Source organism: Pelodiscus sinensis, chromosome 3 (assembly GCF_049634645.1).
Source record: "Pelodiscus sinensis isolate JC-2024 chromosome 3, ASM4963464v1, whole genome shotgun sequence".
NCBI lineage: Eukaryota > Metazoa > Chordata > Testudines > Trionychidae > Pelodiscus > Pelodiscus sinensis.
The window spans coordinates 136,877,609-136,890,101 of NC_134713.1; the positions used below are offsets into that span (position 1 = coordinate 136,877,609).

The window sequence follows — 12,493 nt, forward strand, 5'->3', positions numbered from 1 at the left end:
TTGTTGGGGAGGGCATCTGCCTTTCTGTTTCTTATCCCTGGGTGATAGGTTAGTACAAAGTTGAGGCAAACAAAGAAGAGAAATCAGTCATTCTAAATGTTAGTTAAGACATAGATCCTCCAGATCCTTGTGTTCCATTAGGACCGGGGCCAGGAGTGAGGCTTCTTCTAGGAGGTGGTGCCATTCCCTCAAAAGCCACCTGGATCCCTACATCTCTTTCCCAGATGTATTGTCATCCACTGGGGTGAAAGGTTTCCAAGAATAAAAAGTACAGGGATGGAGATATTTGTGAGGCCCCACGTGGTGAGATAATATTGCAACAATGGCAAAGTCTGAGGCGTTGGCCTCAGTTGTAAATGGTTACATGGGTGGATGACTCTGGACGGGTGTTGAGCAGTGTTCCCTCTAAGCTGCATGACAGGCACAACTTTACAGGTGATTAATTACCCTACCCGGTCAGTCAGCTCCCTGCCTGGAGTCCTGAGCTTCTGACTGGGAGAGGCTGATTAATCACCTGTGAAGCTGTGCTGCCATGCAGCTTAGCGGGAACACTGGTGTTGAGGTGAATTCCCTCTTCAGTCAAAGGCCAATCTGACCCTCTTTTGCAGCTGTGACATTATGGGTGCATCCGGGTTAGCGAATCCCTAGCCTTATTCATGACAAGCAGTCAGAGGCAACATTGAATTTATTGGAATGCAGGGGATCAGTGGAGGAAGCCCTTAGGTAGGGGTAACATAGAGCAGCAACTAGTTGGGAGCCCTAGCCATGTGCCTCAGACTTAGGCTATGACAGAGGAAATAGTAGGGAGAGAAGCCATCCAGTAATGAAATGGCCAGGAGGTTCAAGCATGCTGTAAACCCCCAGTTGAGGCAGCCTGAAATGACTGTGAGCGAGCAGGGACCCAGAGGAATAGTCCAGCTGGGGGAGGCGGAGGCGGGGGGGAGCAGATGAAGAAAGAACCCTTACTTTCCCAATAAAACTACAGTGATATCTTTCCCCATTGCCACTTCGGTGATATCTTTCCACCATGGCCTGGTGTTTCACTGGTTGGTGGCTGCAGGGAGGTTTTCTCAACACTGAGCAATTTTAGATTTAGCAGGATCTGGAGAAGGAACATGCAGTCTTTGGGTCTTTAAAAGGTTCAGCACGTGGACAGCTCTGTTTTATCATATATTCTCCATCTGTGCTATGTTGACTCTACACCTCTCTTAGGGTAGGTTTACACTACAGTTGGCTGGCCTGTGCTAGCTGACTGAGTCTGGCAGGCTCGGGCTCAGGGATTGTTTAATTGTGGTGTAGATGTTTGGGCTTGAGCTACACCTCAAGATTTGGGAGTGCTAGAGTCCAGCCTGCAGCCTGAGCCTGAATGTCTACCCTGCAATTAAACACCCCTGAGCCCAGGCCAGCCAGCATGGGACTACTGCAGTGTAGACATAGCCTCAATTATCACAGTTTACATGGCCTGTCAGAATTAACCCTGCCTACTGTTATTGCTGGCCTCCTGCAATTTACAGTCACTCGTATCTTGAGTGCATGCCCAGCATCCAGAGACCAGCTTTCAGCATTTAAATGCATGCACACTGCATACCCCTAGCACTCAAATATATAGTGCAATGACCACCAATGCTGCTTTTAGCCACCCTGCTCTTTCTGCCGAACCTGTCAGGGCACCCATGTGCCTTTAGCAGAACTTGGAAGCCTCTCCCAGGATCTCTCAGAACTGTCTATCTGTGTATTGTGGAGATACTGACTGAATCAGTTTAAGAAGGTTTTTATGGCACATAGAAAATGAGATACGGCAGGGTCTGGATAGATTTCCTCTTTAAAAAGGACTTGAAATTGTTTTAGTCACTTGATCTATAGTCAAATTCTTCTTACAGTTAAGATCTGGAGAGCTCCGGAGATTAAATAGCAGCTCTGTTTCTCTCTGGAGCTAGTGTAATGCCGACAGGCAAAACTGAACCTGGGATTTCTGGAGCTTAGTGCATGAACCGCTACAGCTTGTGCTAAATGCCAGCTGGGTCCCAGCTAAGGCCATAGAGCACACTCATTCTTTCTCTCCGTAAGGGTATGTCTACATTGCATGGCTATTTTGGGATACTGGAGGTATCCCAAAATAGCTACCTCGCGTCTACACAAGCTGCCCATTATTTTGAAATATTTTTTGAAGGAACGTGCATGCTATTTTGCCATCCTGGTAAACCTCATTGCATAAAGGTTAAGGGATGGATCGAAATAGCACATTATTTCGAAATTTGATGCTGTGTAGATGCACCAAATTTCAAAATAAGCTATTCTGAAATAGATTTGAAATAAGATACATGCTTTGCATTATGCAAAGTGTGTATCTTATTTCGAGTTTAGGGTGCTGTGTAGACGTACCCTCAAGTGATCTACATGCCACTGCATGGAATAGTACACCACACCCAGCAGGTGTGTTGCTTACACTAGTACTGACTGGTGCTGCAGAACTGTATAATATCCGGTGTCTGGGAGAAAATAAGGATAGGGTGTTGATGGTCAAAGCTGGTGCTCACTTGCTTCTATTCTGTCACCTCTTTGATTTACAGAAGCTGATTGAAGAAGAGTCAGTGAACTTGCTGTCTAACCCCGTGCGCCAGCAGGCCATGATTGTTGTCACAAATCTGAGGTATTGTGAAAGTTCAACCAGCATGCCATCAGATTTCAGTCTTGAGTCTCTGCTCCATATTACCCCTAGGATAGCACCTGGTAAAGTGAAGAGCTTTTCTGTGAGCAACTAAAAAAAGGTTTCCCTGGTGGTTTGGGTCAAAGTTTCTGTAATTTATTGCAGCATTTCTGAAATGGATACTGTGGAGTATGTGGCAAGCAGTGCCTGATTGCATGGGTTGGGGAGACATCACAGTACCAGAGACAAGCCAGACACATTCTGGCTCTTCAGATTCTTTTCTCCTTTCCCCTGTACAAGGCACAAGAACCACAGAGGCATGAAGTAGTATTACATATATTACAGATTCAGTGAGTAGTATAGGTTTTGCCCATGAAAGCTCATGATACTATACACCCGGTCCCCGAGTTGAAAACGGTCGACTTATGACTGTTCACAGTTACGACCGACACTGTCATAAACGACAGACCCTGAGTTACGAACGCGATCCTCGCTTACAAACACCGCGGTCGTGTGTAATTCTATGGGGTCCGACTTACGAACAAACCGAGTTACGACCAAGTGCTTGGTCCGTAACCGGTTCATAAGTCAGAGAGAGGCTGTACATATTTTTGTAGTCTCTAAGATGCCACAGGGCTACTCATAGTTTTTCAGGTTACAGATTAACACAGCTACCCTGCTGAGACTTTATTACAGATACAAGACAGGTCAAATTGTGTATGGCCCCTGTGAAGTTGTGTAAAGAGCCTTCTCCCCTTCCCTTGGGTCTACTTGCATATGGGTCAGCCATAGTCACAGCAAACTCTTTACTCCTTAGGGTGCGTCTACACTGCAGGGCTTAACTCAAAATAAGCTGTGCAAATTGAGCTACATCAATTGTGTATCTTCAAAATACCTTATTTCGAAATAGGGAGTGTTTACACAGCACTTATTTAGAAATAGAGCACTCTTCCTTAGACTTCTCTTGCTCTTCATACAATGAGGGTTACAGGAGTCGGAGTAAGAAGTCCTCCGGCTTGACAGGATTTTGACAATATTTTGAAATAACTGCCTGCTGTGTAGACGCAGACTACATTATTTTGGAATAGTGCTAGTTATTTCAAAATAGTGTTGCAATGTAGACTTACCTTAGGGTGTGTCCACACAGCAAAGTTATTTTGGAATAATGGCTGTTATTCTGAAATAACTATGTGTGCATCTACACAGCAATTCTGTTATTTTGAAATAATTTCAAAATAACAGACGGCTTTTTTCAACTTCTGTAAACCTCATTCTACGAAGAATAACACCTATTCTGAAATAGCTATTTTGAAATAAGGTGTGTGTGGACACTCCACTGCTGCTATTTCGAAATAGCCTCTTACCAGGGCCACTCCTAGTTATTCTTCCTGGGGCTCTAAATCAGATTGGCATGTCTACATTAGGGAAGCCTGCCTCGGACTAATTTTGAGGCTCCCTGCAGTGTAGACGTACTATTTCAAAATAAGCCATTTCGGAATAACTATTCCAGTGTACCTTATTCCAAAATAACTGTGCAGTGTAGACATGGCCTTAGTGTCCCTCAGTGCACAAATTACACCAAAGAGGGCAGGGAGGAAGCTAAAGACTATGGTAGGATCACATTCCACACTCACAAGGTTTAGCGACAGACATGGTCACTGTGCACTCTCCACAAAGCCTTACACTAATCCCTAATTTAATGGATATATCAGGACATGGATCACAATGCACTCTGGCCATACCTTCTCTAACTGTCCTCAAATGCCAAACACTTCCTCAGGTTACTCTGACTTCTGGGATCAGGGCCAGGCAGAAAATTATGGAGATAACCAGCTAGCTCTCTGATGGCCACCATCTGTATTATTAGTCTGACAGTCCAGCTCAATATTTGTTATGAAGTTGCAACAAACTGTTTTTATAGTTGCATAGAATCCTGGGTAATAAACTTCAGGAAACAAATTTGTCAGTCACAAAATGTTATGAGAAATTGCTTCAACTTGCTGAAATGTAAAGGTGCCGCTCACCTGTACCGTATACTGCATAGGTTGCATTAATTTGGTTGTTAGCTTGTTACAAGTATACTTACAGCATATTTCACTCGTTCAACAAAGAACCGTTGACGTAATTTTGCCATATACGATTTTGTTAAAAAAATGGTGGTCAGTTTGGCAGAGGCAAAAGGATACGAAGAATTTTAAATATGAACACAACCAAAACTAAGATATTACTGACACTGAGCGCTTAATGCAAATACTTTGAAAGCATTAGTTTACATTTTGTTTACTATCTACCAGCTGTAAACCATGAAACTGTCATGATTGTATTACAGTTAGCAGAGGGTGAAATAATTACCATACACTTGAGCAAGCCTATCTAAGCCAGGTAGTCCAGGCAATGGTACATACTTAGGCTTGGCAGAATTCAATTTTTATTCTTTATAATTTTGACAGATAATATTCAAGTTTATATCAAGTTTTTTTATTTTTATGAATTTAAATTAAAAGTTAAAATACAAATTATCAACAACACATGTCAGAATAAAAAAAGAATATTACCCTTAGACTCTAACAAGTTCTCAAGCAGCCTTTCTCTTTTGTTGGCTCCCTGTACATTTAGATTATTATCAGTGGAAATATTTTTCATCCGTTTCTTTGTATGGTGAAATCAATGTTTATCAACATAAAATCTAACCCTTGCAAGCCTATACGCACTGTGCAACATGTACATTGTGCTAGAAATGCAAAAAGGGTGCAGCAGGATTATGGCCAGTAGATGGTGCCACTATATTTTCTGACTAAAGCAACGGAAGCCTTGTGGTTTGCAAAAATATGTATATATTGAATTGTCAACAAAGACTTCAGAATTCAAACATGGCTTGTTCCCTGGTTTATACCAAGATCTACCCATAAGCAATATTTATTGACATAGTTAACTTACTGTGTGCTTTATGAACTCCCTCTAAAGAAAGTGAGGAAAAAGCTAATTTTCCTATCTCTGGGATATAAATTTATCACTAAGTAGGGCACTTATTAAAATAAGTTTTGGTGCATGATATTAGAGCTGTTATCTTGGTACATACCCCCACTCACACTTTTCTGTTGCATAGTATGGTCAGAGCAAATACCTCATTATGGTTGGTGGTGCTTAACCACTAATAGGGTAGAAGGGAACTAATGAATGATTCCTTTGTTCTTACTCTGGTTTCCAGACATTGTCATAATGCTAATTTCTCTCTTCCATCAGAAAGCTGAAGCCACCACTGAAACCTGAGAAGAAAGCTAATCTACTTCGGGCATGCTACAAAAGTGTCTTTTCTCTGCCACCAGTAGAGACCATGTTAGCAGAGGCATGTGACAATATACAACGCCAACTCTCAGAGGTAATCTGTCCTTAAAAAGAACCAACCTCATCATAAGAAAAGCCCTATGCATTTTTAATTCATCAGGCCCCACTTGGCCTGATAAGAGCTTCATTCTGAGATCTAGAGTAAGAATGTTAAGTATTACTTACCGTTTTTGACTAGAAGGAGAGATTACAAATTGAATATAAGCCTGGGTGCCGAGAACCAGATGCTGTTCACTAGATCATGACAATAAAAAGTGGGCAGTCTAACGAGGCAACCCCGTCTGCAGAATTCAATTGATGTCTAATTAAAAAGAAACAAGCTCTGTTACTAATAGGTAACGTGACAAAGTGTGCAAGCTTCACCAGTGTATGTACACCTGGGACTCTGTACTAAGGGTGCCTCTGTTCTGCTTAGTCTCAAATTATTTCACCACAGACAGGGCAGAAGGAAAATAATGGAATATCACAGTTTTAAATTAACTAAGGTGTTGGCTCCTGAGAAGAGAATGGTTCTGGTACCATAACCATAGGTGGTGTTTTCTTAGCCTGGGAAGTAGTTCAGGAAAAAATATTATCCCAATGACAGAATTTGATTTTTAAAGAGTGATTCTTTTTCTCACTTTGTGACTTGATTTTTGAACAATGTTCACAGGTCTGTGTGTCTGTGGCCATTTCACTGTTAGGGTATGTCTACACTACCCTCCTAGTTCGAACTAGCGGGGTAATGTATGCATACCGCACTTGCTAATGAAGCCCGGGATTTGAATTTCCCGGGCTTCATTAGCATAAGCGGGGAGCCGCCATTTTTAAATCCCCGCTGCTTCGAACCCCGTGTAGCGCGGCTACACGGGGCTCGAACTAGGTAGTTCGGACTAGGGTCCTATTCTGAACTACCGTTACTCCTCGTGAAACGAGGTGTACCGGTAGTTCGGAATAGGCACCCTAGTCCGAACTACCTAGTTCGAGCCCCGTGTAGCCGCGCTACACGGGGTTCGAAGCAGCGGGGATTTAAAAATGGCGGCTCCCCGCTTATGCTAATGAAGCCCGGGAAATTCAAATCCCGGGCTTCATTAGCAAGTGCGGTATGCATACATTACCCTCCTAGTTCGAACTAGGAGGGTAGTGTAGACATACCCTTATTGATCTTTGAATCATAATCTGTGCTGAAAATGGCTAGCCCATTTCACATCTTGTTCTTAGCAGAGTTTAAGGCAGCTCTCCAGAAAATAATAGTGAGTGCATATATCTGAATGAGCAAAATTATTGTTCCTAATGATGTTATATGGATTCCATTGCCAGGTATCTGAACACCACACAATTTTAATATATTTATCTTCACATCAGCCCTATAAAGTAGAGAAGTGCTGTTATCCCTATTTTACAGATAGGCAACTGAGGCACAGAGAGGCTAAGGGACTCATCCTGTCTCTCTAAAGAAGTATCCTATACCTCATGCTGCCCATAGAATGTCAGGTTATATGACACTTACCATTTCACTGCCTCCTCTGCTAGTCTCTGTACAAGGAAACTATAGATGCCTTGAGAGGAATGCTTGAGGGTTTGGTATTCGAATGTCCTGTGGAGGCCCAGAAGATTTTGGAGGTAAGCAACTGTGGGACGTGCGAGAGAGGAAAAAGGAGTTATAAAAGAAAAACTGTCCAGTCATGGTTTGCCTGTCCCCTCTGAGCTCAGGGCTGAATTAAGACAATCTGGAGCCAAAGGCACACCGCAATATTGGGATCCCTTGGCTACAGCCCTATGCTCTAGCCTACTTCGCCCATCAAAGGGAGTGGCAGTGGCAGTGAACTCCCTTTCTTCTCCCAAAGAGGCAGGAACAGTGATATGGGACCCCTGTGTACCTCAGGATCATTATCAGGGCTCCACTACCCTAGAGGGAAGCAGGGGTGACCTCTTCATCCCAGAGAAACAGGGATAGCAGCAAAGGGCCCTCTCAGTATTTCGCCCGGCATCAGAGTATATCCACTTGGGTGGGTGGTCTGGGCCCACTCTTCTCTTTTCACCATACATAGAGTTCTTCAGTGGGGCTGTTTTGGCAAGATGGTTTGGCAAAATGGTTCCCTTGGAGTGTGTGTCCTATTGGTCTGCACAAAGTAGTTCACATCTCTAAGAGCCGTAGTGTCAGGCTTTTAGCAGACACAGGCAGGCACCTGTACACCGCGATGCTCAGGTCACGTTTTCAAACTTTTCTTCACAATCATGAAAGCTGGGCGTCTGCCCTCAGGAGACGACTCCAAGAGTTGGGGCCCTGTACACAAACCTGCAGGTTTGAATTTGTAACTATATTTAGGAATTTCATTTTCTGAAGTGATTTAGATGCTTAGAGCCCAATGAAATTTTGGCTCCTGTGTGCCTAAAGCCCTTTTGATGCATAGACTCCTACATCAGTTAGGCATTGAATTATATAAATACCTTTACAAATCTTGGCCATTCTGCTTATGCCTTAATTAGCCCTACCAGGGATGGTCTCCCATACGCTTCTCTTTCTAGAGATTATATGTTAGAGGTTTTATAATCTCTTCAAGACATTAGAACAATCAAATGCGTGTAAGAGAAATGTCAGCACTTTTGTAACAGCTGAGAAATATACTTCCCTCCTCATGCCTCTCTGAAGTGCTTTTCCCCAAATCTTGACTTGTGGGCAGAAATGCCCCTTACACTCCCTAAATCAGCAGTTTTCAATCAGAAATCCTTGGCCCCTTGGGAGTCCGGGGCGGCCTGCAACTGAAACTCAGAGCCTGAGCCCCAGCTAAAGCTGAAGCCAGGAGGTGCAGGGCTGAGCCCTGGTCCTCCCTGTGGGGCAGAAGCCTTGAACCCATGGGCAGATATGGGGATAGGGAGGGCATTGCCCCCACAAACTAGAGCACCACACATTTCCTTTCCTCGCCCCCTGGCCAAGTTGGAGGCCAGAAGCCAGTATCAGGAAATGCAGGCAATTTCTGCTTTGGCTAGTGGCATGGACTAGGCCAGAGGTGGGGAACCTTTTTTGGGTGAGAAGCAAAATTAAAAAAGGCCCTCATTGACATGGCCCCAACTGAGAAGCAGAAAGACACTCCCCACATTCCCCTCACACACCAGAACCTAGGCAGGCCCAGTGTAGTAGATTTTATGTGCTCCAGCCTTGTGGTAGGGTGGCTGGAGTGCCAATGTGGGCTCCCCAATATGGGGGGGGGGGGAGGAAGTCCCAAGACTTGGGGGCTGGATCCAGGCAATCCAGGGCTACATGTGGCCCCTGGGCCTTAGGTTCCCCACCCCTGGACTAGGCAGAAGCAAAGTTTCCTCATCTCCTGCTGGTGTCCTAGGTTGAAGCTGCTCCTCAGCTCTCAGCCCCCTTTGCTCCCACAGAGGCAGACAGTAAAATCCACCCAGGTAGGGAGATCCTCTTGCTGAAAACCCATAGAGGAAAATTCTATATTTTGTATCAGACCTAACGTCAGGTAAAGGAGCCACTTCACCCTTAGCTTGTATAACTCAGAGGAGTTTCCCTGACGTCTGTAGCGCTACCCCAGTTTCCACCAGTGAGGGATCTGGGCCACAATCTTTTAGCAGTTTTACTTATGTTTGTGAGCAGTGACCTCCTTTGTTTTTGCCTACAGTACCTAGAGCCCTGGCTCATCTCTAGAAAGGATCATGAGCGGGAACGGGCAATGTGGTGCAGTGCCCGGATCCTAAGATGCGTGGCCAAGCTTCCCAATTTTGATGTGAGTAACCCTTTACCTCTACTGACCTCACTCCATAAAGAAGAATTCTTCAGCACATACATCTGCCCAAATAAGCAACCTACTACTCACAGAATAAGCAAACAAAATGTAGGAACTGAGACTGCCTCCATTGAAGTCAGTAGGAGCTTTGCCAGTGATTTCAGTGGAGTCAAGCTCCAGCAGATCTTACTCTTCTGACAAATTACCCTGAAAGCCTTATTAGCACTATCTCAGTGCAAATGTATCCCTTGAGAAGTTATTCACTTTGGTCCATTCCCCAAAGCGATGTCAATGCAATCAGCACCAGCCTTTTAAAATTTCTCAGGGTAAGAAAAACTATTTTTTCTTGTGTTTAGGCTGTTTTTCCTTCCAATAATATTTGTGTTAGTTGTAGCATCACCTTTACTATGGAATTTAATCACCTGCAAAGCAGGTTGTTGTCTTGTGTAATTCTACCCCACAATATATTGGAATTCCGAAGTATACCACTGGTTTTAAATGTTTGTAAATTGCTAGACAAAAAACATAAAGGTAACACTGTAAGTATCGTTTAATTAAATGTAACATCATAGTTATATGCAATGTTTGAGACAAGTTTCTGTAAACAACTTTAAATGTTGCCTGGTATCAACACCCATCCATCTAGCCACCGGCTACCCCCCACACACTTCACCCAAAATAGATCTCCTCTGCTTTTCCAATGCTAACCTCAAAACCTCATGTCATATTCTGTGTATAATAAAGATAGACTGAGCGGCAAAGTTGGAATCTGAACTTTTCCATCATTTACATTGCCATGTTTTTAGTAGGGTCCACATGAAGTGACAACCAACCTAGAAGTCAATTATATCCAGAGTTATGGATATCTAGAAAGTCAGTGAGGCTTCCATGCTGGTAGATCAACTATTGATATGGTCTTCTTACTAAGGCAAAAGCCTCTTTACATGGATTTCTTAGATCTTACAAAGGCTTTTGACCTAGTCAGCAGAAAAGATCACTTCTAGCTGCTGGAGAATATCTGGGTGCCCCCTCAAGCCTCCTGTCTTTTTCAGTACTTCCATGATAGCATAAAGACTAACTCCAATCTGATCATGATCAATCTGACAGTTCTAAAATCTGTTGGGGTGTCAAACTGGGATGTGTTTTGTCACCAACACTCTTGTGTGTGTGTGTGTGTGGGGGGGATATATTCTCAGGATTGGTTGCTTGAGAATTGGACTTTTTAGCCACTCATGATGCTGCTGCATGACACATAGTAACATGATTGCTTTAGCACTTACATCATCATCTTTCAAGATGGACAGCTGCCATTCATAAACCAACTACTACCATAGCTTGCCCATTTTTTAGTCCACTTAACCATTCTTGGAGAAACACACCAACCTCTCACCTATATAAAGAGACCTCCTTCTTGAGCTTTGATTCAACTGTGAACCTGAGAACCCAAATCTTCATTCACTTTCAATGCCCAGAGTAGAAATCCCATTCTATGTACCTTCTCCATCCTCCCCATATGGCTCTATGTCCTTTCCCTATAGAAACAGGCTTGATAGAGACTGTGACCCTCTGCATACTACACAGTTTCTTTGCAGCTACCAGAGAGCCGCAATCATTGAGGCATCCGTATAGAATATATTGCATTTTCACTTGTAGTCAATGGTATGAACAGTTTCTAAAGTTTATTGGTCCAGCCCTGGCCTTGTTAATTCCCTTGTACTACACCAATTGTGCAAAGGGTATTTAAAACTGATCTAAGTAGACAGCTGAAGATTTCTCAGGCATGAGAGAACTCAGGAGCAATTTCAGGCTTTTAGAACTGGCTTTAAGCCACTCTGCCACCATGCTGCTTTATGCCCCAACAAAAGTGACATAGGGGGTGCATTCTATACTCCATCAATCCCTACTGGCATAAGAGACCCACTTAGAGTAATCCTGAGGCTGTTCAAAGTCATGCTGGAGTACCAAAGGAGGAAAAACACCCTTTGCTGTTCCCCAAAGATATGCAAAGTAGTCCTCCAGTGCACCTGTGGATCTGGTCCATTGTCGTCATAGGTAGTGCCTCTGGTACACAAGGATCTCCATTATAAATCACAGACAGTTAAGATTCTGCAGAGCTCCTACTCCAAATATTTAGATTTTCAGGTTATTTTACTTTTTGACTACAAGATGCTAATTTGAGAATGAAGCTGAAGCAACATATTGCGTTAGGAGGGAAATATTTAAAATGTTCATAGGCACAAAGCCCAGGTGTCTCTCCATATTGACTGATGATCACATACCCCACTGCTAATTGACTTGTTTTCTTTTTAATTAGACATCAATTGAATTCAGCAGACTAGGTCGCCTGGTTAGGCTGCTTGCCCTTCGATGCCATGACCCAGTGGACAACATCTGTTTCTTGGCAGCCCGGGCAGTATACAACTTGTATTGTATCCAGCTGGTTAAAAGGCGTAAGTGAAAACCATTTTTCTACATCATTGGAAACTGAAAAGTTCCTCCTTGGAGCAAACCCTTACAAGCGTTTCTTATTACCAGCAGATTAGTTTCAAATTCCTAGTGTAATCGTTTCTATTGTTTTATAACATGGCACCGCATAATCAAGAAATTAGAAAAAATGGTTACAGCTGCTGCTGTTTTTATTTATGTATTTAGAATCTGTTTCCAGTTGAGCCCACAGTGCCCTACATGAAGTACAGACAAGGAAAATACATATTTCCCTTAGCAGTGCAGGTGCAGAACTGTTGTGCCTGGGAAGGCCATGGAAATAAATTAATGTTTTCCT

The 12,493-nt window shown here is 43.3% G+C and overlaps 1 protein-coding gene across 10 annotated transcripts in view; it reads left to right on the plus strand.

Moving 5' to 3' along the window:
• LOC102447280 (maestro heat-like repeat-containing protein family member 1) overlaps window positions 1–12,493 on the plus strand; it is a 77,125-nt gene that overhangs the window by 40,774 nt on the left and 23,858 nt on the right. For 9 of the 10 annotated variants that reach the window (XM_075924938.1, XM_075924942.1, XM_075924945.1 and 6 more), the window contains 5 exons: window positions 2,571–2,650; window positions 5,891–6,026; window positions 7,505–7,594; window positions 9,607–9,711; window positions 12,026–12,161. In XM_075924938.1, the coding sequence (XP_075781053.1) occupies window positions 2,571–2,650; window positions 5,891–6,026; window positions 7,505–7,594; window positions 9,607–9,711; window positions 12,026–12,161 (547 nt within the window). The remainder of the gene's footprint in view (window positions 1–2,570; window positions 2,651–5,890; window positions 6,027–7,504; window positions 7,595–9,606; window positions 9,712–12,025; window positions 12,162–12,493) is intronic. The other variant, XM_075924943.1, reaches the window with a different exon arrangement.